This window comes from Pelophylax lessonae (assembly GCF_965119305.1).
Source record: "Pelophylax lessonae genome assembly, chromosome: 2".
Classification (NCBI taxonomy): domain Eukaryota; kingdom Metazoa; phylum Chordata; class Amphibia; order Anura; family Ranidae; genus Pelophylax; species Pelophylax lessonae.
The window spans coordinates 721,547,292-721,574,556 of NC_138769.1; the positions used below are offsets into that span (position 1 = coordinate 721,547,292).

Sequence of the window (27,265 nt, forward strand, 5' to 3'; positions counted from 1 at the left end):
TGCAGGAGGTGACTCCGAACTCTGACTTGGCAGGATAATGGAGATGGATCTCATTTCCTGCCCGTGGTGCCTCACCCCGTTCATTAGTGGTCAGCATACCTGATGGAGGTCGCATTTCACAGCCCTTGGCATTCATTGTATCAAGTCAACAAGTCTGACCCTTCGCCCAAATCCCGTCTGCTCTCACTTGAACCCTCACTGAGATTAGATGAGGAAAGCAGACTATGAGCGTATCTGTTCAGAGGTTCCACAGGACAACCTTGAGGGTTCAAGTTTCTATAGAAATGATATTCATTCAGTAGGATTCTTTATGTTGTCTCAGAACAAAGCAATACTGACTGTTGGTGGCCCAGAAATCGGTACATTGATAGTGGAAATCCCAGAAATCAATACACAGATAATGGGGGTCTCAAAAATCAGTGCACAAACAGTTGGGGTCCCAGTAATCGATACATTGACAGTTGGGGCTCTAGAAATAGGTTTACTTATAGTGGGTCTCTCAGAAAGCAGGACACTTATTAGTGGGGTCCCAGAAATTGGTACACAGAGTGTAGTTTCTACAATGACAGTTGGGGTCCTAGAAGATGGTATACTGACAGTGTGGGGTCCAATAAATCAGTACAAAGCTAGTGGGGTTCCAGAAAGTAGTATACTGGTAGCTGGGGTCCTAGAAATTGGTATACTAATGGCTTGTTTCCACTGAGCTTTTTGGTACGGTTCGGTACGGTACGCTATTTATGCCGTTTCCATTATGAATGGTACCCTAATTCCGAACCGTACCGTACCACTTTTTGGTACCCTTTCGTTGGGATACCAAGCACATTAGAACCGTACCAACAGGGTGGAGCTACACTCTGCAGAACTTTGATTGGTTGACAGAGAATCGTCTATCACAGCTTTCCTGCTACACCACGCCTATCATGAAAGGGTACTATTGGCAGTGGAAACGCAATGTGTACCGTTCCAAACCGTACCGTACTGAACCGAACCGTACCGTACCACTCAGTGGAAACGAGGCATGACAGTGAGGTTTCCACAAATCAGTACACTGATAGTGGGGGAAGAGGGGGTCCCAGAAATCAGTACACAGATAGTGGGGTCCCATAAATCAGTTCACATACATTTGGGGTCCAAAAATTTTTATACTTATGGTGTGGTTTTTCAGAAATCGGTACACTGATAATATAGTCTCAAAAATTGATACACAGATAGCGGGGTTCCTAGAAATCGGTACACTGATAGTAGGGTCTTAGAAATCGGAACACAGATAGAGGGAGTCCCTGTAATTGATACAATGATAGTGGGGGGTCCAAGAAATCACTACTCAGATAAAGGGGGTCCTAGAAATCAGTACACTGACAGTGGAAGTCCCATAATTCTGCACACTGACATTGGGGGTCCGAGAAATGATAGTGGAGGTCCCAAAATTCCATAAACTGATTGTAGGGGTCCTAGGAATTAATACACTAACAGATCGGGTCTTAGAAATGGGTATTCTGATTTTTGGGCTCCCAGAAATCAGTACACGGCCAAGACCTACTTAGGCCCTAGGACTGTGTCCTCCCTGAGCCAGCACCTCCCATTAGTAAGTGGATGGTGACCCTAGCCTAGATGATGTCAGAACAAAGATAGCTCCTTCTATCTGAAGAGAAAAGCAGATGAAAAAATTGTCAGAAGGTGTACTGTGATCTCTGTAATAGGTGATAAATACAGAGAACTTACATACAGTATCTCACAATAGTGAGTACGCCCCTCACATTTTTATAAATATTTTATTATATATTTTCATGTGACAACACTGAAGAAATGACACTTTGCTACAGCTTGTACAACAGTGTAAATTTGTTGTCCCCTCAAAATAACTCAACACACAGCCATTAATGTTTAAACTGCTGGCAACAAAAGTGAGTACACCCCTAAGTGAAAATGTCCACATTTGGCCCAATTAGCCATTTTCCCTCCTCAGTGTCATGTGACTTGTTAGTGTTACAAGGTCTCAGGTGTGAATGGGGAGCAGGTGTGTTAAATTTGGTGTTATCGCTCTCACTCTCTAATACTGGTCATTGGAAGTTCAACATGGCACCTCATGGCAAAGAACTCTCTGAGGATCTGAAATAAAGAACTGTTGTTCTACATAAAGATGGCCTAGGCTATAAGAGGATTGCCAAGAACCTGAAACTGAGCTGCAGCATGGTGTCCAAGACCATACAGCGGTTTACCAGGACAGGTTCCACTCAGAACAGGCCTCACCATGGTCTACCAAAGAAGTTGAGTGCACGTGCTCAGCGTCATATCCAGAGGTTGTCTTTGTAAAATAGACGTATGAGTGCTGCCAGCATTCTTGCAGAGGTTGAAGGGGTGGGGGGTCAGCCTGTCAGTGCTCAGACCATACACCGCACACTGCATCAAATTGGTCTGCATGGCTGTCATCCCAGAAGGAAGCCTCTTCTAAAGATGATGCACAAGAAAGCTGAAAACAGTTTACTGAAGACAAGCAGACTAAGGACATGGATTACAGGAACCATGCCCTTTGGTCTGATGAGACCAAGATAAACATATATGGTTCAGATGGTGTCAATCGTGTGTGGTGGCAACCTGGTGAGGAGTACAAAGACAAGTGTGTCTTACCTACAGTCAGGCATGGTAGTGGGAGTGTCATGGTCTGGGGCTGCATGAGTGCTGCCGGCACTGGGGAGCTACAGTTCATTGAGGGAACCATGAATGCCAACATGTACTGTGACATACTGAAGCAGAGCATGATCCCCTCCCTTCAGAGACTGGGCCGCTGGGCAGTATTCCAACATGATAACGACCTTAAACACACCTCCAAGACGACCACTGCCTTGCTAAAGAAGCTGAGGGTAAAGGGGATGGATTGGCCAAGAATGTCTCCAGACCTAAACCCTACTGAGCATCTGTGGGGCATCCTCAAATGAAAGGTGGAGGAGCGCAAGTTCTCTAACATCCACCAGCTCTGTGATTTCGTCATGGAGGAGTGGAAAAGGACTCCAGTGGCAACCTGTGAAGCTCTGGTGAATTCCATGCCCAAGAACGTTAAGGCAGTGCTGGAAAATAATGGTGGCCACACAAAATTTTGACACTTTGGGCCCAATTTGGACATTTTCACTTAGGGGTGTACTCACTTTTGTTGCCAGCTGTTTAGACATTAATGGCTGTGTGTTGAGTTATTTTGAGGGGACAGCAAATTTACACTGTTATACAAGCTGTACACTCACTACTTTACATTGTAGCAAAGTGTCATTTCTTCAGTGTTGTCACATGAAAAGATAGAATAAAATATTTACAAAAATGTTTAAGGGTGTACTCACTTTTGTGAGATACTGCATTATGTAATATAAACTTAACATGGAAAAATATACCTAACACTAGTTCTACTTGAAAGGAACAGAAAATGACAAAAGTAAAGGTTATTTCTTTTTTTTTTTTTTTTTTTTTTAATAATATTTTTTATTGAAAATTCAACAAAGTACACGGATAATAATGCACAACATTGGAGAACAACAAAGCGAGTTGCAAAAAGGTAGCATACAATAGTGCCCAAACAAGATAAGTAGAAGGAGAGGGGAGGGAGGGAAGGGTGGGGAGGGGGAGGGAGCTGTTCCACAACAAGGAGAGTGTACACTCATCATACAACAACTGAATCAACAGTAAATCAAGATCAACAAACTAGACTACTGAACCACCTTACTCATCAGTGAGTACAAAAGTAAGCAGTGAAGTGGGTAAATACCACCGAGAACTAGAGGTACATTTGGCATTTATGCAGAAGAGAGAGAGACGGGAGGCGGAAGGGGACGGTACCACTCCCTAACGTGACACCCATTGGGAACATATTCGCCACAGGGAGGAGCACCATCCCAAATCCGAACACCCGTGTATACAGTAAAGAAGAAGAAGAGAAAAGGACCTTCTTAAACCTGACTAGGAGTATATTTCCAGTGTTTCCAGGCATCGTCAAACTTGGAGAGGGTAAGAGCGTTGACTGCCAACGCTCGTTCACATAGGTAGTTCTCGTTAACTAGTTTAATCAGGTCAGTGAAGCCCGGGATAACCAGGGATCTCCAATTTCTGAGTAGAAGTGTCCTGGAAGCCAGCAAGATGTGCGTTACCATGCCACGAAAACACTTAGGATAGTCCTCGATACCAATATTTAGCAGGGCCATAGCTTTCCTGGGAGGGTTAAGGATGCCCGTACACTCCGCTATGCAGCCAAATATTCTAGACCAGTAGCTCTTAAGTGAGGGGCACTCCCAAAGTACGTGAGCCAACGTGCCCCTACTACCGCACTCTCGCCAGCACTGGTCAGAGACCCCTGGAAAGATCTTTGAAGGTTATTTCTTTAAGTTCAGGGCACCTCCAGGTATAGTACAGCAGACTGGTCCACTGTGTGGCATCAACATACTGCCAGTGATTTGGGAACACCAATTGCTGAGCCACGTGAGTATGCAGACTGCAGTGACACCCACAAGCACACACGTGAGCTCTAATGATATAAAACTCAGATTACGCTAAATTGGGTGCACCGTCTGACTTTAGTACTGTAACATTTCCTAGAACATTAGTTCATTGTTTGATTTTCTTTCTCCCCTCTTTAATACAGCCTTTATTACATTATATGTTTTTAGGTGACCAGTTAAGAAGTGACGTCTTTCTTGACCAGTGAGTCAATAAAACATGGTCGGACTGAAACCTTCTGAGGTTCCCCCCACCCTCATGGTGAAGTTTGTCGGTGCCGGCACAGCGGCCTGTATAGCGGATCTGGTCACCTTCCCCCTAGACACTGCCAAAGTTAGACTGCAGGTATGGCATGAGGGGAAGTTCCCACTAACATTGTTCAGACTGGTTTGTTCCAGGTGATCTAGTTTCCTCCCACAATCCAAAAACACATTAGTGGATTTATTAGCTTTCACCACAAACGGGTCCTGCGGTGTCAGGGTGACTCTGGCAGAACATAGGGGACTCTAAAGTTCCTGAGAGCTCTTTCAATTCTCTGAAGTCAGTTTATCTAAAAGTCTTTGGTAGACTCTCTCTCATGGGGTCTCTATTGTAAGATGATGAGATCTCTGCATTGGGTCTGGGGGTCGAGGGGCTTCCTTCATCCCTGCTGGAATTTTCTATTTTTATATTATGGAGAATATGAACACACAAAGGTGGGCAGAAACATCAAAAACTCCAGGTTAACAAGAATAGATATAAACTATGGCAAGGAGGTCTCCCTCTTGGGTCATACAAGGATCCAGGGGTTGGCTGGCATAGCCCGCCAGGCTCCATCTATAATTACTTTGGGGTAGACTTGCCTATAGTAATGACACTGCAGTTGAATGAACTACTGTATGTGTCACAGCAGCCCTTAAAGCTTATAATGCGGTTGTACTTGGTTTGGGTTTGGGTGGAACCATGAACAACAGCGTTACCCATATAACTACCTAGACTTCTTATGCCACTCTTTGCGTTTGTCTACAACAGAAAATAGCCTAAACGATGGCATCTGAAATCTGGCTAATAATATTTTTAAGCACAATGTCCCTTGTCACAAGCACATTAACATTTCAGGTTCGAACTAGGAATGTGTATCTGTGCATGTTCTTAGTTCTCAGATCCAGCTGTCTAATGACCCATGATCCCAACTTGCAATGCCTATAGACTTTCTAAATTGGATGGTCAGTGGAATAATTTATAGAACAGCAAACTTAATCAGAACACAGTTCTTGATGCCCTGGTATAGTGAAGCAAGGGGCCATCAATATGGGCAAATTTTGGAAACATTCCAAAAGCTGGAGATCACACTATTACTGGCTGATTGGGTATCAGTGTCCAGCTAAAGAATTGGATCAGTTTCTAGGCAGTCTTTGCTTTATGTTTTAGATCATGGGTCTCCAAACTTTCTAAACCAAGGGCCAGTTTATTGTCCTTCAGACCTTTGGGGGGCCAAGCTGTGGCCAGCGGGAGTGGAAATTTTCCTGGTATCAGTGGAACAAAACATCGCCCCATTTGGTATTAGGGGGAGGAATAGTACCGCATTGTTGGTATCATAGAGAGAAATAGTGCCCCATCATTTGTGTCAATGGGAGAAATGATGCCCCATTGTTGGTGACAGATGGCAGAATAGTGTGTCATATCAGTGGGAGAAATAGTGCCCCAAGGGCCAGATATATACTTAGGCAGGCAAAGGGCCACATCTTGCCCTGGGCCACAGTTTGGAGACCACCGCTTTAGATGTTCAACTTTAAGCATGCAAATTGTGCACAGCCCCTGGCCTCATGGCTCATATAATGTCTAATCTCATGTCTTCCCATCTGCAGATACAAGGAGAATGTTTAGCCGAGCCCAGCATCCGGGTGGCACACTACAAGGGAGTGATGGGCACTATTACCACCATAGTGAAAATGGAAGGTCCCGCCAGCCTCTACAATGGCCTGGTGGCTGGTCTGCATCGACAAATGACCTTCGCTTCGATCCGTATTGGGATGTATGACTCGGTGAAGCAGTTCTACTGCCGCCAATCTGAAAGTGAGCTCTACTTCTATGCTAATGTCACCAGGCTTCATATTTACAAGCGAAAAAGGAACATTTGCCCACAGCAACCAATTAGCTGCTCTGTTTTTCAGTATGGTTAGGAAGAATAAAAGAGATAATATGATTGGGTACTTTAGGCCATACAGTATGAGTAGCCCACTGCTTTGTGTGGACATTCTAGGCCCTGCCTTTCAAAAAGGTTGTCTTGAGCAGTGTTCCTCAACCTTTTTTTCATCAAGGCACCCTTCAAAATTATGGACAATGTCGAGGCACCCTTGAAATTTATTGACAGTCTCGATGCACCCTCCAAAATTATGGACAGTCTCGATGCACCCTCCAAAATTATGGACAGTCTCGAGGCACCCTCAAAATTATGGACAGTCTCGAGGCACCCTCAAAATTATGGACAGTCTCAAGGCACCCTCCAAAATTATGGACAGTCTCGAGGCACCCTTCAAAATTATGGACAATCTCTAGGCACCCTCCAAAATTATGGACAGTCTCGAGGCACCCTCCAAAATTATGGACAGTCTCGAGGCACCCTTCAAAATTATGGACAATCTTTAGGCACCCTTGAAAATTATGGACAGTCTCGAGGCACCCTCCAAAATTATGGACAGTCTCGAGGCGCCCTCCAAAATTATGGACAGTCTCGAGGCACCCTTCAAAATTATGGACAATCTTTAGGCACCCTTCAAAATTATGGACAGTCTCGAGGCACCCTCCAAAATTATGGACAGTCTCAAGGCACCCTCCAAAATTATGGACAGTCTCGAGGCACCCTCCAAAATTATGGACAGTCTCGAGTCACCATCCAAAATTATGGACAGTCTCGAGGCACCCCATCCTCAAATGTAAACACCATTCTATTAGTTTTACAAAATGCAGCAACATCCACACATGTAGGAGACCCAATGTTAAAGGTGAAAACTGGTACTGACTAGTATTCCAATGTTTCTCTTCTTCTTCAGTTTTTCTACATCACTCAGCTAATGTGACCCCAAAGCTGATGGAGAGAGGCAGGGGATAGTCAAACAAGGATGCTATACAGACGACTGACATCCTCCTTATCAACTGATGACGCCATTGGTTGTTAGGAGGTTAGCAGCTAGAATGTCCTAATGGTGCACAATGAAAACCCGTGGCTTTGTGTAAATCAAAAGCAGGCTTCATGCACCTTCCACCTTGTATATCATTTTTGGGCAATTTTAAGCCATTTTGCTGAGGCACCCCTGAAGAAACCTCAAGGCACTCAGGGTGCCTGGGCACCCTGGTTGAAAAAGGCTGGTCTAGAGGGAGGTGCATATGACTAATCATTTTACAGCTGTGAAAAATAGGCTATGGGTAACATTGATGCTATACGTAAGCACGCTCTTTTTATATGTGGCGTGTTGTTCTTAGGAAGTTTTAGGCATTTTCTTACACTACCCTTGTGTATTAAACATCATGGGTAAAAAAGGTTAACATGACCCTTGGTTTTTTTTTTTAATTATGATGGTCTAAGCGTATAATACGAAGAATTTCTTTAAATAATTTGATGCTAGATTTGTAAGCCACTCCCACATACCATTAAGCCCCACCCATTTTGAATATGCATGTTATTTTGGCCAGTCTGAGAAAGATAGGTTGTTGGGTGAGAGTTGATTACCACAATGGTGTGCTAAGGATCTTAACAACAGCTTAGCTTGTATGTCACACCTAACCCTGCTCATCCTAATCTCCTAGTTGTCAGTATAACAGGCAAACCGCATTAATACACAGAGGACTAAAATTGTTAAAAAGTTTCATTTTATTATACTTCCAAAATACACTAAAACCATCATCATTGGAAGAACCAACATCTACCACCCCTTCCTTCTTCCTTCACAGTATTATGTTTCTAACCTAATTTCAACTAGATCTATTGTTTATTGATCACCCCCTGTTACCCTGCACATCTCACCCCCTGAACATCTTGAATACTGCTTTGGGAACCCACACCAGTTACATGACCACCAGCCAAAGCAGGATCTTTGCTAAAATGGAGGATATGAGTTCTGACTGGTAACAATCAAAAAATTCTTAGACCAGCCTTTCTTAACCTTGCTAACATGGATGAACCTTTAAAATAACTGTCTGGTCTCAGTGAAGATCCCCCCTAAAGCCCCGTACACACGCAAAGATTATCGGCCGACCGATCGTCCGTCTTTTGTCCAGAGTGGTGTCTGTTGGTTGGAATGTGCCTAGACTGCACACGAATTTTCTCGCCCAACAAAATTCTACTTCAGAAGTGATGTCATATGTTGGTTTGCTTTCTTTGTCTTTCTTCTCTGAGCATGCCCAGACTTGCTCATAAGATTTTTCCCTGTCGAAATCTGTACTGACTGACGGAAAATTGGACGTGTTTTGACGGCGGACAAAAATTTTATAGTCTGCACACCAGATTTTTTTCGGCCGAAAAGTCGGAGTCGGTTGTCGGAAGCATCATACTAACAAGCCGAAAATCGGCAGATCGGTCTTCGGACGAAAATTCCCTGCCGATTTTCGACGCGTGTGTACGGGGCTTTAGAGAAAGCTAAAAAGATCAATGGTGTAATTGGTTACTCATCTGAGAGACAGAAATTGCTAAATGCTCAAGGAACCCTGAGCAACCTCTTGAGGAACCCTGGTTGAGAATGTCTGGCCTAGAAGGTGATCGTGGACCAGCTATGATGGGACCCCAGGGAATTTGTTTCTCATTCTATAGATGTTAGCTTTTGTGATTCTTGTGGATCAACTGGGCAGGATTATAGGGTTTGTAGAGAGGGGTGACAATAGGTCCACTTTAAAGGGTCAAATCTCATTGCCACTTAAACAGTTGGCATGTACAAGAATGGCATATAACAGAACATCATCCAATCTCTTCTACCAGATTCTGGTGTGGCTTGTCGACTCCTGGCGGGATCCACAACAGGCGCACTGGCGGTTACCTGCGCTCAGCCGACAGATGTGGTTAAAGTGAGGTTCCAGGCGCACATCAAAGTCATAGACGGTGATGGTAGCAGGCGCTACAACGGGACGATGGACGCCTACAAGACCATCGCTAAGGAGGAGGGGATGCGAGGACTCTGGAAAGGTAGCAGTACACATTGTCTGACAGACAAGAACATCTTAGCTATAGTAAATTGAGATATAAAAAAAAAACTTATAATAAAAGAACTGGCCATTTAAATTTATTAGTGTAGTAATAATTATCCCATACTCATGAATCCAAATTATGATTTATATCACTTAACCACTTCACTCTCACTTTTAGTGTGAAAGTAAACAAATTAACAAACTAATCGAATAAAAGTTTAAATATTATTAGCTACATAAATAGAAAAAAAAAATGGGGAAGAAGGAGTTATTTATGGCTGATGAAACTAAATAAGAGGTTAAAACGGGGATAGAATACATTTTATTACAAAAAAAAAAAAAACATTTTATCTTTTTACTTGGCAGGTTTTTTTAATGGACATCCTAGAACAAGGATTTAGACTTAAGGGGGGGGGGGGGGGGCTGAAAATGGGCACTGTGAGTGGATATTGTCCTGGCATCAGTGGAAGTAAACAGTGCATCTTTAGCATTAGGGGAGGAGTAGTACACCATCATTGGTGTCAGTGGAAGAATAGTGCTTCATCTTTAGTCTCAGTGGAAGAATAGTGCTTCATCTTTAGTCTCAGTGGAAGAATAGTGCTTCATCTTTAGTCTCAGTGGAAGAATAGTGCTTCATCTTTAGTCTCAGTGGAAGAATAGTGCTTCATCTTTAGTCTCCGTGGGAGAAATAGTGTCAGCAGCGTGTTTTTTAATTAACACGCAGTCCCACACCTGTATAGATGTGAACCTAGCCTAACAGCATCTGTATTTATACTTACACAGCAACTCCCGGCTGTCATTTTGACAGCTAGGAATTGCTGGCAAGGGCAAGAGCAGTAGGCAGGGGAGCAGCAGGGCAGGACAGGAAGTACTATGGTACACATGCCTTAACCACTTAAGCCCCGGAAGATTTTACCCCCTTCCTGACCAGGGTTTTTGTTTTTGCGATTTTTTACAGCGTGACTTTAACGGACAATTGCGCGGTCGTGCGACGCTGTACCTAAACAAATTTCACGTCCTTTTTTTCCCACAAACAGAGCTTTCTTTTGGTGGTATTTGATCACCTGTGCGATTTTTTGATCATGCGCTATAAACAAAAAAAAGAGCGAAATTTTGCAAAAATAACAATATTTTTCACATTTTTTTATATGAAATTCCCCCCAAAAAAATGTAAAAATCAAAATTTTTTAACATTTTTGGCCAATTTTGTTTTCTGCTACCTATGTTTGGTAAAAAAAAATCGCAAAAAGCGTATTTTGATTGGTTTGCGCAAAAGTTATTGCGTTTACTAACTAAGGGAAAGATTTCTGTCATTTTTGGTGTTTTTTTTTTTAACGCGTAATGGCGGCGATCTGTGATTTTTTTTGCGGGACTGCGACATTGCGGCGGACAGATCGGACCCTTGACTGACATTTTTGACACTTTTGGGGTTACCAGTGACATTACTGCAGTAATCAGTGCTATACATATGCACTGTTACTGTAAAAATGACACTGGCAGGGAAGGGGTTAACTTTATTGGAGAGGGAGGGGTTAAGTGTGTCCTAGGGGCGTGTTTCTAACTGTGATGAGACATGTACTATTGTAAAAACAGAGATCAACGGTTCTACATAGTAGAACCGTCTGATCTCCATTTTTACACAGGGGAGAATGACAGGCGGCTTGTTTACATAAGCCGCCTGACTTTCTCCCTCTCTACCGACGATTGTAGTGTGACCGGCGGACATCGGGTCCGCCGGTCACACGCGCGGACTCCTCAGTGAACGAGCCGGGGCGGGTGCGCGCCTCAGCGGGCGCGCGCTCGCCCGCTATTGGCTCACAAGCCGGTCACAGGCTAGCGACGTAGACCTACGTCACTCTGCCTGGCCGGGGCTGACTGCCGCAGTAAATATACTGTGCGCAGTCGGCAAGCGGTTAAGTACTTTAATAGAGTTTTTTTGGGAGTGTGCAGCACTTCAAGTGCTTGCCATGGATCAAATTATTTTTTGTGTATTTAAAGGCTATTTTTTGTTATGGAGTGTAGAATAGTTATAACCACTGTCACATTTGTATTGCTGTCTGTCTGGAAACTGAGCTGCACTGCATTGTCCACAGGCAAATAAAGTAATAATATTAAGTAATAATAAAAGCAATAAAATTGAAAAAAAAAAAAAAACAGCGCATAAACACACAAACATATACAGTATGCAGTATAAAAAAATCTAAACTCACTTAGTTACATTTTTTTTCTTGTGTACCAAAAAACATGGCTGATCCACATGTTCTTTCCTATGTAGGGACCATGCCTAACATCACCCGGAACGCCATCGTAAACTGCGCAGAGCTGGTGACCTATGACCTCATCAAGGAAGCCATTTTAAACCGTCAACTGATGACAGGTGAGAAGGACTCCTATACAGGCAAACTAGGCAGCTGCCAAAGGCAGTCCTGTTCCCAGGGGGAGCAACACAGAAATATAATAAGCGGAAGCACTGTTTATTTTGATATTTTCTCTTTCTTTGCTTAGCAGGGCTGAGCAAAATTAATTTGGTAAAATGTATTTTGCTGCATAAATAGCAATTTCACTGTTGGCTAAATTACGCTGTTAGGTGTTAGCATTCAGTTTCAGTCACTAAGCTGCTAGAGCAACATTTGCTGATGTGACACCCTCTAGGTGCTAGAGAGAGAGTATAGTTTTTGGATCTTTTCTGCTTACCAGAGGGATTGCAGGTAAATCCATATTGTTCTCTGCCTACCAGAGAGCAGGATCTGCTAGTGAGGTCTGCTCATGGTGCAGCTCAGTTTGTCTGGAGAGTGTTTCACACTGGTCCAATGGGGAGGAATATTGGACAGTGGGAAGAAACCTGACAAATGAGTGCACAGGCATTCGTTACAGTCCAGGTGATTGGCAGAGGAAAGTGCCTCGATGCATTCTGGGATATGGTATAAATGCCAAGGGCACATGTGCCCGGGATCTTTCAGCTGGAGAGTGGGGTCCCAGAAGGAGGGGGCGGCTGCCCCTCCTCTGTAGAAGTTGCCATGCAAGCTGGTCGACCTGAGGGCCTGAAAGTCAGAAAGGAGCTATACCCGGAGATCCTGCAGAGCTGACTGGAAGGTAGACACTGGAAAGGATCGGATTCTGCAGTACAGTGAGTACAGATCTGTGTCATAGGGCCTGTCCTGAGAAGGCCAACCCTTCATCTAGAAGAGTCAGTGGACGGTTGTGTCAGTAAAGGGGATTGCTAGAGAGCGTCCTTGTCACGTACCTGGTTGGTGAGCCTGACATGCGGAAGAAGGTCTCTCGTAAAGCTCCAGCTCGAGGGACACTGGGGGTGAGACAGTAGCCGGTGGAGAACGGTGGGGTAAGAGCGCCTTTAATCAGTCCAGAAGTCTGTGTGGCAGACGTGCCAGCAGGATGGCTGGAAACAGGCAGACTGGCTTAAAGCGGAGTTCCAGCCATTTCACTCACCTGTCCAACGGTCCAGCGATGCGGCCACCTGAAGCCTCGATCCTCTCCCTCGGCGCCGGCATCACTGCTGTGGGCACCCGGCTGTGACGGTTTGCGGCTTCACAGCCGGGTACCCACTGCGCATGCGCGAGTCTTGATTGGCCGGCAATCTTCTGGGACCTCTGACATGTCCCAGAAGATTGCAGGGAGGGAGGGGGAGAGGAGAACTTCCGTTCAGGGCGCCGCGGCGCTCCGAGCGGAAGTGGGAGCGGGTACCTGTCAAAACTAGGTACCCGCTCCCCCCCCCAAAAAAATGACATGCCAAATGTGGCATGTCAGGGGGTTAGAACTGCCTAAAGCGGAAGTTCCACTTTTGGGTGGAACTCCGCTTTAACTTGGCTGAAGACACCTGTGGATGCACAGCAGGAAGAAGGTGCCAGAAGATGCTGAGCTGGACCAAAGGAGCCGTAGCAGGCTGGAAGAGCTGGAAGCAGGGTCAGACAAGCCAAGTCGGTAACAGACAAACGGATCAGGCAAGTACAGCAGGCAGCAGAGTAGTCAGGTCACAGGCAGAGTTGGCAATGGATGCGGGATAAATAGGTGCAGCAGGCAGAGGCAGAATCCAAGGTGAAGCCAAGTGTCAAGACAAGTAGCAGACAGAATGGTTGGAAGCAAGCCAGGTCAAGATCAGAGGTCAAATGCAGGAATCAGGAATGCAGGAACTACACAGAACGCTGTAGACCAAACAGCAATTAGCCAGTGCTGAAGTCCTGTTTAAATAGGCCGTTTGGCGCCAGATGCGCGGCTGCGAGTGCGCATTCCCACATGCGCATACGCGTGCACCTGGAAACAACATTAGTGCTATGGCGAAGCCTTTTCTGACAGTCCTGAAGATAATGTAGTTGCATCAAGACTGCTGCTGGAGAGAACAAGAAGACTGAATTCTTCCATACACGTGGCAGTATGGTTTAACCACTTTACCACCGGAGGATTTTGCTGTCTTACGTCTGGGCCACTTTTTGCGATTCGGCACTGTGTGACTTTAACTGACAATTGCGCGGTCATGCAACGCTGTACCCAAACAAAATTGACGTCCTTTTTTTCCCCACAAACAGAGCTTTCTTTTGGTGGTATTTGATCACCTGTGCGATTTTTACTTTTTGCGCTATACGCAAAAAAAGAGCAACAATTTTGAAAAAATAACAATATTTTTCACTTTTTTATATGAAATTCCCCCCCAAAAAATGTAAAAATCTAAAATTTTTATCATTTTTGGCCAATTTGTTTTCTGCTACATATTTTTGGTAAAAAAAAATAGCAATAAGCGTATTTTGATTGGTTTGCGTAAAAGTTATTGCATTTACTAACTAAGGGAAAGATTTCTGTCGTTTTTGGTGGGTTTTTTTAACGAGTAATGACGACGATCTGCGATTTTTTTTGCGGGACTGCGACATTGCGGCGGAAAGATCGGACCCTTGACTGACATTTTTGACACTTTTGGGGGTACCAGTGACATTACTGCAGTAATCAGTGCTATAAATATGCTCTGTTACTGTAAAAATTACACTGGCAGGGAAGGGGTTAATTTTATTGGAGAGGGAGGGGTTAATGTATGCCTGGTGCTTACTGACGTGTGGGGGGAGGTGACTGAGTGACACAGGGACAGATCGCAGGTTCAGCTACGCTGAACCCTGCAATCAGAGCCTGCCTGTCACTTAGGAGATCCGCCCGCTTTGTTTACACAAGCGGGGGGGATCTCCAGACTCGATTCCCCGACGATCGGGGAAGAGCAGCGGCAATCGCCGCTGCTCCTCCCTGTTGGCATAAACTGTTGGCATTAGATCACTCCCAGTGAAGTATAGACTTGATAGACTGCCTCTGGTGCACCACAAGTCTCAGCGGGCCCGGAGACTACTCTGAACAAAGAGACATCCAAAGCGTATAATTGCTCAAAGTCATCTGACGCTTTATTCCTTCCATAAGCTTATATGATAAAAATGTCCTCAACAGGAGAACAATGCATACACAGTTACACCTCCCCTTGGTCACCTGAGATGTTCCCACAAAAATACATTGTTTCATTATGACTTTATATAGAGAGACAAAAACCAACTGTGTCTGGGAACTGTACAGCTATTGCTTGGGAAGAACAAGATAAGGGCAATAAAAGAACACTGAGACCTAACTAGATTTTATTCTCAGCAAAATACATGAGAAATACACTTATTATTTCAACGTTCATAAAATGTCAGCTAGAAAATCAAAATGGTTGAACTATTGCTCAGACAAACTAATAAAGAAGAACTCTTGCTAAAATTCTTCTTTCACTCCCCTGGCCCGACTCCCGCTGTGACTGAATACAGCGGGAGCGAGCCTCCGGCGGCGCGCGCGCGCCGCCGAGAAAGGGGAGTGTCTGGCGACGTAGGTCTACGTCACCAGACGATAACGAAGCACTTTGCGGCAGTAAAGCTCTAGTGAGCAGCGGCAAAGTGCTTAAGCCAGGGATCCTCAAACTACGGCCCTCCAGCTGCTGCGGAACTACACATCCCATGAGGTTTTGTAAAACTCTGACATTCACAGACATGATGAGGCAGAATGGGAATTGTAATTTCTGAACAACTGGAGGGCCATTGTTTGGAGACCACTGGTTTAGGCAGTGTGCCTGCTTCCACAAGTAACCTGGTGAGGCCAAGAGACAGTTGTCCTTATCTACTGTAGATAGTTCCAGTTGGAGTATCCCACTATTCCCTTCTCCCATCCAAGTATCACAAAAAATTCCAAAAACCAAATCCCCTGGACTGTTTATTGAGTAACGAGCCATTGAGAGTAAGGATGAACCTGGGAACTGTCCCCTAGTGACTGTCTGCAGATAATCAGAGGAGTCCCGAGAAGTCAACACACAGCAAGCCCTATGAGGACAGTGCTACACTAAAATCATTTTTTTTTCTTTTTTTTATCTCTAGGTGTGCTTTGGGGGAGTTTAGTCTTATATTTTAGTGTTTTTTTTTATTTCTGCATTTTTTCCTTTTTTTGTGTATTAGATTTTTTTTTTGTGTGTACTGCCACTTTTCATCAAATTTTACATTCTTTTATTTAAATATGTACTATCAACCAAAAATCCCGAAAAAAAAACCACATAATACAAATGTTAAAAACTGAGTTACACTGGTCCAGTGGGGGGGGATATTGGACAGTGGGAGGAAACCTGACAAATGAGTGCACAGGCATTCGTTACAGTCCTGGTGATTGGTAGAGGAAAGTGCCTCAGCGCATGCTGGGACATGGCATAAATGCCAAGGGCACACGTGCTCAGGATCTTTCAGCTGGAGAGCTGACGGATCGGATCAAGTCGGATGTCAGCGGACATGTCTCCGCTGCCATCCGATGCCCCATAGGAACGCATGGGGGGACCGTTCAGAGCCGCCAAAAAAACGAACAGGCGGTTCTGAACGGTCCGCCTGTGTGAAAGAGCCCTAAGAAGGTTCTCCTAATGACAACTCATTATGTGTATAAAAGGCACCTGTCCACAGAATCTCTTTCTTCCATCCAAACCTCACCATCATGGGCAAGACCAAAGAGCTGTCAAAGGACGTCAGGGACAAGATTGTAGACCTGCACAAGGCTGGAATGGGCTACAAGACCATCAGCGAGAAGCTTGGTGAGAAGGAGACAACTGTTGGAGCGATTTTTCACAAATGGATGAAAAACAAAATCAATCGCCCTCGGTCTGGAGCTCCATGCAAGATTTCGCCTTATGTTGTAAGGATGAAAAGTGAAGGATCAGCCTAAAACTACATGGGAGGCGCTTGTGAATGATCTCAAGGCTGTTGGGACCACAGTCACATAATAAATCGTTAGTAACACAATACGCCGCCATGGAATGAAATCCTGCAGCGCCCACAAGGTTCCCCTCCTTAACCACTTTACCACCGGAGGATTTTGCTGTCTTACGTCCAGGCCACTTTTTGCGATTCGCACTGTGCGACTTTAACTGACAATTGCGTGGTCATGAAATACCGTACCCAAACAAAATTTACGTCCTTTTTTTCCCACAAATAGAGCTTTCTTTTGGTGGTATTTGATCACCTGTGCGATTTTTACTTTTTGCGCTATAAACAAAAAAAGAGCGACAACTTTGAAAAAATAACAATATTTTTCACATTTTTTTTATATGAAATCCCCCCCCAAACAAAAATGTAAAAATCAAATTTTTTTTATCATTTTAGGCCAATTTGTTTTCTGCTACATATTTCTGGTAAAAAAAATCGCAATAAGCATATTTTGATTGGTTTGCGCAAAAGTTAGGGAAAGATTTCTGTCATTTTTGGTGTTTTTTTTTTTTAACGAGTAATGGCGGCGATCTGCGATTTTTTTTTGCGGGACTGCGACATTGCGGCGGACAGATCGGACCCTTGACTGACATTTTTGACACTTTTGGGGGTACCAGTGACATTACTACAGTAATCAGAGCTATAAATATGCACTGTTACTGTAAAAATGACACTGGCAGGGAAGGGGTTAATTTTTTATTGGTGATCAAGGGGTTAATGTATGCCTGGTGCTTACTGACGTGTGTGGGGGGAGGTGACTGAGTGACACAGGGACAGATCGCAGGTTGAGCTATGCTGAACCCTGCAATCTGACCCTGCCTGTCACTTAGGAGATCCACCCACTTTGTTTACACAAGCGGGCGGATCTCCACACTCGATTCCCCGACGATCGGGGAAGAGCGGCGGTGATCACCGCCTCTCCTCCCCTGGCCCGACTCCCGATGTGACTGAATACAGCGGGGACGAGCTTCCGGTGGCGCGCGCGCACCGCCGAGAGAGGGGAATGTCTGGCGACGTAGGTCTACGTCGCCAGACGTTATCGAGCCACTTTGCTGCAGTAGAGCTCTAGTGAGCAGCGGTAAAGTGGTTAAATACTAACTTATTGTAGATACTTGAGTAGAAGTCATTACGAATATCAAGTCATATAACCTAACATGAGCAACACAACTGGGGCTAAGTTTTCATTTTGCTTATCCCTTGTGCTTACCAGCCACCATGACACCACCAAGGAATAGGTTGTATGGTGCTATTGAGGGGGTCTCTTCAGTCACAGAAAAAACATGGCTTGTCTGAATTGTGGGACAGAACATGTTCTTCTAGCAGATAACAGCAGATTGCATAAACTGATCATTAAATGGTAATAAAAGATTTCTCAACAGTGTTACACTTAGGATAATTGACTGTCTGTGAACGGTCATATCAGTGCAAAAGTGAGTATAGTGGGAGAAGGTGTAGTATAGCGTGAACTCCATGATACTTGGCTCAGGCGATCCTTGTGGAACACTGTGCTTGTTTTTATGGGCTGCCCAGGGTTCCCTGTTGGACACAAAGACATTGCTCCTATGGGACACCCTGGACCACCAGGCTCAGCCTGGCCTAACCGGAACAGGGGCCCTTTATTCCGCCTACTCTATTTGCAGACTACAATCCCAGCTCATCCCTGAGAACAAACCCATGCTTAAGACTAGTCCACCATTTGTACAGAATGGTAGCAGGCTCCTTTTGAAAGGGTAACAACTCTACTGAAGGAACATTCAGTCATACAGGGCTCTGGTTATGGAAGTATTTAAAAAGTAGAGAGAGAGAACTATGCCCATGCAAAAGGTAGAACAGTGTCCTGGAATTTCTCTAGATGAGGGGTGCTACAAGTCTATAAGTTCCCAGTGTGGGAGAAGTCCTAGTTTTCCCCCCACAAAGGGGAGAGAACCAGATTACATCGTCCCTGCTGGTGAATTCCAGACAGCAAATATACCAATTTATGTGTTGGCGGATCCTCGCCCATTTTATATAACTCATGATGCCAATGGGCAGGTGCCAGAAGGCCCAGATGGGAAGAATAATCTTAAAGGGGCTACACACTGTTATACAAGTTGTGAGCCAAGTACAAAATATGACATTTGGGGGGGTTAAGTTAGGAGACCATCAAACATTGCATAACCTGTGGAAGGAACCTCATGGATCAGACAAGCTTGCCTGTTCCATCGCTTAAAATGCTCCATACTACATTTGTTCAAGGAGATGGGTGTTGGGCGCTAGTGCCAAAGAGGTGTTCACCAGACGCAAAACAGCCAGATGACCAGAGGCTGTTTGCAGATCAGACTTCACAGTTATTGTTAAAATTCAGGGCAGCTCTGGCAGGTAAATAACTGGAAATCCCGCTGGCAGCAAATAGAAGAAAACAGGCGCCACTGAAATTAGCAAGAGGCTTTCTTACATGAAAAACAATATGTAGTAACTCACATGTAATATTGCTCTAATCCATGTTCCATAATGTGGCTGTTCCCCGGATTCAGTCCTCCGTGTTCTGACCGTCCCGCAGCCAGGAGATGACGATCCAGGAAGCTTAACCACGGAGCTGGTTAGATCGGAAGCCGCGGTGAAGCGCAAGCTAACCGGAAGTGACGTAACGCGTTTCGGAGCATGCGCACTCGGCTCCTTCTTCAGACGTAAGCAACAACTATCCACAATAGGGGTTATATAGAGACATACTCCGGAAGTTGCCATGACAAGTATTGACACGGCAAGAATACACAGCGGAAATTGCTTCTAACTTTACAAATATTACATGTATGCAACAATCATATTAAAAAAAAGGGGGAACAGGCTAAAAATAATTTAAAAACAACCTGCTTAAAAGCAAGATACTTAAAAAAATAACACATATCTAAAAGTGAATATATGTAGATGCAGTGTCCCTAGTAAAGTGCATAAAATTACAAAAATAATAAATAATAAAATAAAAATAAAAACAAGAATAAAAATAAAAATAAAACTAAAACTAAAAAATAAACTAAAAATAAAAATAAAAATAAAAAATAATCAAAATAAAAATAAAAATGAAAATAAAAATAAAAATAAATATAAAAATAAAAATAAAAAATAATAAAAATAAAAAGAAGGAAATAATAATAAAAATAAAAGTAAAAATAAAAATGAAAATAAAATAATAAATGGATAATGAATAGATATAATAGCTGTAAGAAACTGTGTCCGTGTGCCACTAGAAAATGTATATAGTAAATGTAGAAATTTACCATCCCAAAAGGTCCCCCGGAGGCTGAGAGTTTCAAGCGACTTTGTAAAAGGGTAACATATTGGATATATGCCCTTAATGTCCTCTCGCCCGGGAGACTTAATGAAGAATTAGACATCAATACTATTCTGTGAGTCATCTACATCTCTGTCTTTTTACATACTTTTAGTAAAATTTGTAAATTTCTACATTTATTATATACATTTTCTAGTGGCACGTGGACACAGTTTCTTACAGCTATTATACCTATTCATTATCCATTTATTATTTTATTTTCATTTTTATTTTTACTTTTATTTTTATTATTATTTCCTTATTTTTATTATTTTTTATATTTATTTTTATTTTTATTTCTATTTTGATTATTTTTTATTTTTATTTTTATTCATGTTTTTATTTTTATTTTTATATTTATTTTTATTTTATTATTTATTATTTTTGCAATTTTATGCACTTTACTAGGGACACTGCATCTGCATACATTCAGTTTTAGATATGTGTTATTTTTTAAGTATCTTGCTTTTAAGCAGGTTGTTTTTAAATTATTTTTAGCCTGTTCCCCCTCTTTTTAATATGATTGTTGCATACATGTAATATTTGTAAAGTTAGAAGCAATTTCCGCTTTGTATTCTTGCCATGTCAATACTTGTCATGGCAACTTCCGGAGTATGTCTCTATATAACCCCTATTGTGGATAGTTGTTCCTTACGTCTGAAGAAGGAGCCGAGTGCGCATGCTCCGAAACGCGTTACGTCACTTCCGGTTAGCTTGCGCTTCACCGCGGCTTCCGATCTAACCAGCTCTGTGGTTAAGCTTCCTGGATCGTCATCTCCTGGCTGCGGGACGGTCAGAACACGAAGGACTGAATCCGGGGAACAGCCACATTATGGAACATGGATTAGAGCAATATTACATGTGAGTTACTACATATTGTTTGTCATGTAAGAAAGCCTCTTGCTAATTTCAGTGGTGCCTGTTTTCTTCTATTTCCATACTACATTTGTGGTAGAGCGAGGAAGGGTTAGAGCGTTTGGTAATGTTTTATTGTTGTCTGCACCTTTGTTAGGTGACAACTGCACCCCTCATACAGGTGTCACAGGGGCACATGGGGTTACAGGTGGAAATAAAAACCTTACACAGATTTAGACTCTTTCTTTCTTACTAGAATCAAAAGAATTGGTTTGGTGGAGAGTTAGGTTTGAACTTTTCTGTACAGTCGACCTCCTTCACCTATACAGACAGTTCCCATTCTGACTACACCTACAATTGCATCATACGCCACTCCAATGAATGATGTCCTATATATCCCTTGGTTCCAGGCCACAGCCCAAACTAATGTCTTGTGAAAATTATCATAAATCATCATGGGAAGCTGTAAAAAGAAAAAAGGTTAACTATCTCCATCGACAATCGGGAGAAAAAATAATTGATACTAGAAAAGATGAAATTAGATACTTTCAAATGTGGGGATACATAATCATACTTGACCCAAGCAGAATTAATTTTTTTAAGACAAGGCAAATTTTGTATCTTCCAGATAACCTACCGTGTCATTTTGTGGCTGCGTTTGGCGCTGGGTTTTGCACGACGGTGGTGGCATCTCCTGTGGATGTAGTGAAAACACGCTACATGAACTCTACGGCTGGCCAATACAAGAATGCTATAAACTGTGCGTTCACTATGGTGGTGAGAGAAGGCAGCACTGCATTTTACAAGGGGTAAGTCTAACGTCAGCAAGATAATGCAACTTTCAGAGCACCCTGGGCTGTCTCAGATCTATGGCTCTCAGTTATGCAAATAGCAAATTCAAGTCCAAAGTCAGAGAACTGACCTGTCTCCTCCTGTCTGCTGCACCCCACTATTGGCTAGTGGGGGTGTGCATCACCCATGGTATGTATGTGAGCTGCTCAAGCTGCTAGAAAGTGTAGTCCTGTGCCTGCTGCTGTGAGTGCTGGCTGGGAAGGAGCTCGCCCATGCTCCAGACAATGACAGATAAGAGCAGAAGATCCCAGGAGTCGCACATCAGAACAAGACCTGCTGTGTGTATACAAGTGGCAGTCTCAGCCTGGACCCCCACCAGGCCACGCCCCCAGCACATTTCACTTCGCCCACTGGAGCTTACGCATGGTCATCCCCATGAGTAAGCTCCAGTGGGCAGAGTGAAATGCATTGGGAGCGTGGCCTGGCAGGGGTCCAGGCTGATACTGACACTTGTATACACACAGCAGGTCCTGTTCTGATGTGTGGCTCCCAGGGGGTGTGCATCACACTGAGGGTTCATTAAAGAGGTGGGAGCAGAATAATGAGGGGAACCAGAGTTTTGACTTCTAAACAGATGTTGGTGAACACATGTTGCTATTTGCATAACTGACCTAGTCAGAGATGAAGTTTCTGAACATAGCTAATTAGCCCAGTCGCCAAACTGTGGCCCATGGGCCTAATTCAGCCCTTTGCTTGACTTTAATGGTCCTTAGAGCACTGTTTCTGCTACTGATACCAATGATGGGGCACTATTCCTCTCACTGACCCCAATGATGGGGCACTATTCCTCCCACTGACACCAATGATGGGGCACTATTTCTCCCACTGACACCAGCATTGGGGCACCATTCCTCCCTCTGCCTTCAATGATGGGACACTCTTCGTCCTACTGACACCAATGATGGGAAACTATTCCTCCCACTGACACTAACAATGGGGCACTTTTCCTCCCATTGACACCAAAAATAGGACACAATTCTGCTTACTGACACCAAGGATGGGGCACTATTCCTCCCGCTGACTCCATTGATGGGACACTATTCCTCCCACTGACATCAATGATGGGACACTATTCCACTTACTGACACCGAGGATGGGGCACTATTCCTCTCGCTGACTCCATTGATGGGACACTATTCCTCCCACTGATATCAATGATGGGACACTATTCCACTTACTGACACCAAGGATGGGGCACTATTCCACACACTGACACCAGTGATGGGGCACTATTCCTCCCACTGACATCAATGATGGGGCAGTATTTCCTTCACTGGCAGCAATGATGGGGCACTATTCCTCCCACTGATATCAATGATGGGACACTATTCCATCCACTGACACCAGTGATGGGGCAGTATTTCTTTCACTGGCAGCAATGATTGGGCACTATTCCTCCCACTGACACCAGTAATTTGGCACTATTCTTTCACTGACACCAACGATTGGACCGTATCTTTTTATTCCCCATATTAACACCGAACATGTGACACTATTCCACCCGCTGACACCAACGATGAGGCACAATTTCTTCCACTGATACTAACGATGAGGCACTATTCCTCCTACTGACACCAATGTTAGGCACTATTCTTCCCACTGACACCAATAATTGGACAGTATCTTTTTAGTAACACCAGTGATGGGGCATTGATTCTGTCATCAACCACAGGCTATAGGCCAATTTTTACTTACAATGCTCACCGACCTTGGGGCATTTTTACTCCCAATGACTCCCTAGCCTGGGATATTGATTACTCCCACCAACAACTAACGCCAAGGCATTATCTACACCCACTGGCCACAGATCATTCCCCATAAGGTCTAAAGGACAGGGGGAGGGGTGCATCTCTTAATACCTTCCAAAAATACTGATAATATGTCTCTCTCTCTCTCTCTCTGTAGATTCATGCCAGCTTTCCTCAGACTCGGCTCTTGGAACATTGTCATGTTTGTCAGCTATGAACAGCTGAAAAGAGCCATGATGATGGTCCATGGCTCCTGGCAAGATCCTCATTAACTGCAGTCAAGGACTGAAGAGGTTTACCAAAAATCTGGGATCAGAAGACCCATGGTCAGTTGGAGGACAATACTCCAGCAAAGGGAAGGCTCTCGTTGAAGGTTCTTCCAACGTGCTTGGTCCACCAAGATGGGGACAAGTCTTAATTCTCCTTCTCTGTTTACAATACAAAGAGAAGGAACTGTACGTAGAAACATCTCAGGATGAATATGCAAGGGAAATTGTAGAAGATGACTGTGATATTTAGGTGTCACAGGCAACTTTTGTTTGCAATGCAGAGTTTGAAAACTTGAAGATAACGAGGATCCGGAGTTATAATGTAGGCAGGGCCAGTGCCAGCATAAGGCAGCCAAGGCGGCCCACCTTAGGGTGCCAGGAGAGGGGGTGGTGGGCGCTAACTCCAGTAGGCCTTGGGTAGTACCTAGACATAAGCTTGCATGGAGTCTTCCGCACTCTGGATACTCCAAATGTCAGGGTCCTATAATGAGCAAACTTTAAACTCCCTGGTAAGTGTCATTTGCTGGTCCATTCTCTTCTAACTTCTTTAACATTCTTATGGAGCAGCAAGGCCCATCCATCATAGTGATTGACCAGGAGGAGGAGGGGTGGGATTTAAGAAAATCTTTACGCTTGTTTATTACAACACCCCAGGATTTGGGGTATCCAGAGCACTGAACACTGCATGTAAACGTATGTCCAAGCAAAGCTTGCTCCTTCATTGTACTTCTGGAGCCTGCTCAGGTACTAACAGGTTTACCATAACAGACAACAGTCTATATTAAAGAAAACTATAGGGCATATGCAAAAAACAGTGATTTCTGAATCCGAAAACCTTATTGAAGGTACATCTTCCTGGTGTAGGTGTTTTAAATGGTTGATTCACCACTAGTAAATCTTTGGTATCCATCCATTGCTTTAAAAGTTTGCCCCCTAGGTATTTATTGTATGTAATTGGCCCAGAAAAGCAAAATTGTAATTTCAATTTTAGAAAAAGCTACACTGGTGCACACACATTGAGTGAAATGTTACACTGCCCCGAAGTGTCAGATATGTATGCAAAGTTTGTGTTCCTCTGTATGGCCTCCTATCCTCCTCACCATGTCGTAGCTGAAAAAGACTTAACCTGGAGAAGAAGCATTGCACCTAGGTAAATCCCTTCAAAATAGGGAAATCTGACCAGGTATCCTTATTGTGAGATTCCTCCTCCATTCTTGTTCTGGAGACAACTCACAATTTTGGATTTGCCCTCACTTTGTGCCCAGGTGGGAATTGTTTTCAGGGTAAATAGAGAAGGTGAACCTGTGGGGACACAAACAGAAATTAAAACCTTAAAGAGGCAGGCTCATGGTGCTGGGTTCGAAATGAAAGTCTGCTCACACAGGATAGCATGGGGGTCTTACAATTTGTTGAGCAATAGACAGCCAGTTCACATACAGTATACTGAGGGCAGGGCAGCCATCAGAAATTTTGGGACCCCTTACACAGCTTTAGGCCGGGGCCCTCCGGGCCTGACCACCAGGTTACATCCTCCTCCTCTGTGGGGGCCTGTGAATGCATATGATTGGTTGCTAGGTTGCCAGGCGGTCCTAGCAACCAATAATTTTGACAGCGGTGGCCAGCGGCAGGATGGGAGTCAGGAGCCAGTGCAGCAGGTGTCACCAGCAGGAGTCGGGACTAGTTGTCAGTGTAGGGGAGGAAAGGAACAAAATAGGTGCCAACTTGGAGCACGGGGCATCCCGAGGGACTGGGCCCCCCGGGACGCCCGGGCCCTCTACATCTGTATGGGCTGTACCCCCCTGATGGCAGCCCTGACTGAGGGTTCTGTATGGACATTTCTGATAGGAACCAAAGGAACCAGGATGGAACACCATACTTAGAATTGATCTGTCCAAAACAAATATCCAACATATTTCATGGGTCATAGGGTGCTTAAAATGTATTGATAAAAGTTGGAGTTGAATAAATGGTGGATTAAGACAGGAGTATAATGTGCAAAGGATAGCTCCACAGCAGGTTGTGGCTGTTATATAAACCTGACAGGGGTTCCAAGTTCCAACCCTTCCATATGCTATCCAAACTTATTGGCTTTAGGTACAAATTAAGGTGGCTGTCACTGCCTACCAATACTATCATCTATAGCATTTACTGGTGTTCCCTTAAATACCATGCATACCTAGGCCGTGAACAACCCTTTCCTGCCAAAGTAACTGATTTCTTTATAAGCATTTTAAACATTAAATATTAACTTTTCAGGCGTAAAGTCATGTGCGCAAAGGGCATGAAAGTGGGCAAAGGGCATATGGCGACTGTACACCAGTTGTCAGAAAAACATGACTATATAAATGTTATCAGATGTAGACTTCTTATAACCCAGTGGAAGGAAACTCCCTCCATGTGAGGTTACGTTGGCCATAAATACACATGGAAATTTTTGTAACTCTTATGTCTGAGACCCCTAAGCGGAGAATGTGGGATGAGGCCAATTTGTAGGGGTGTAGTCTATTAGTAAAAGGCTTGCAGGGGATTCAGTTATAATATACTATAAAACATAGGTAATTTTGGCAGCAATTGTGACAGAAGGTGGTCATCACATGGGCAACCATCATAATACATGGTCAACAAACGGACAATGGCAACAGCACATAATGATAGTCCAGTCTTCCTCATAACGGAAGGGGAAAACCAGAAACAAGATATACAGTATAAGGACCAAATACTGATACAATGGGGTTGACATACTAAAGGCAAATAGATAGTGCAAAATAAACAGTGCACGTTAAAGTGCAGTTGCTCCAGAGCTTAGTAAATGAGGTGAAGCTTCACTGTGCAAAAAATACCCAATCACATGCAAGGGAAATCCAAAAAAACAGCATTTTTGCTTGCACATGATTGGATGATGGAAGTCAGCAGAGCTTCCCCTCATTTACTAAGCTCTGGTGTAACTGCTCTTACAAAGTGCCCAGTCTATGTACCTTTAGTTAGTCAACCCTAACCACTTGCTGACTGCCCGCCACTGATATACTGCGGCAGGCTTTTGTTTTGATCCTATAGCAGAGTAGTAGTTTTTTGCCTCCGTCCCTGTGTATCTAGAGGGGTAATTTTTGTTTGATGCCTCAAGTCAAAGAAGAGGGGGTGGGACTTTTACGGGCAAGTGAGTTTATACACGATTTGTAAAAAATAGTCAAGGTTTATTTTATATACAATATTGTTGACAATGATACATATATCCAGTGCGTATGTGTTTTGGGTTATAGACCCAAGTGGTGTTTAAAAAGGAAGGAAAGTTTTGGAGAATATCCGTGACATAGGTGAAAAAGTGACTTTTATTTTGGACGTTGCTCT

At 43.8% G+C, this 27,265-nt stretch overlaps 1 protein-coding gene across 1 annotated transcript; it reads left to right on the forward strand.

The window, feature by feature from the left end:
- The first annotated feature begins 4,626 nt into the window (after positions 1-4,626).
- LOC309546193 (dicarboxylate carrier UCP2-like) lies at positions 4,627-24,240 on the forward strand. Its single transcript, XM_082245745.1, has 6 exons — positions 4,627-4,821; positions 6,324-6,531; positions 9,428-9,631; positions 11,909-12,010; positions 21,680-21,860; positions 23,809-24,240. Exons 1-6 carry the CDS (start codon positions 4,696-4,698, stop codon positions 23,921-23,923), a joined length of 936 nt encoding a protein of 311 aa, XP_082101871.1. The 5' UTR covers positions 4,627-4,695; the 3' UTR covers positions 23,924-24,240.
- Positions 24,241-27,265: the final 3,025 nt, after the last annotated feature.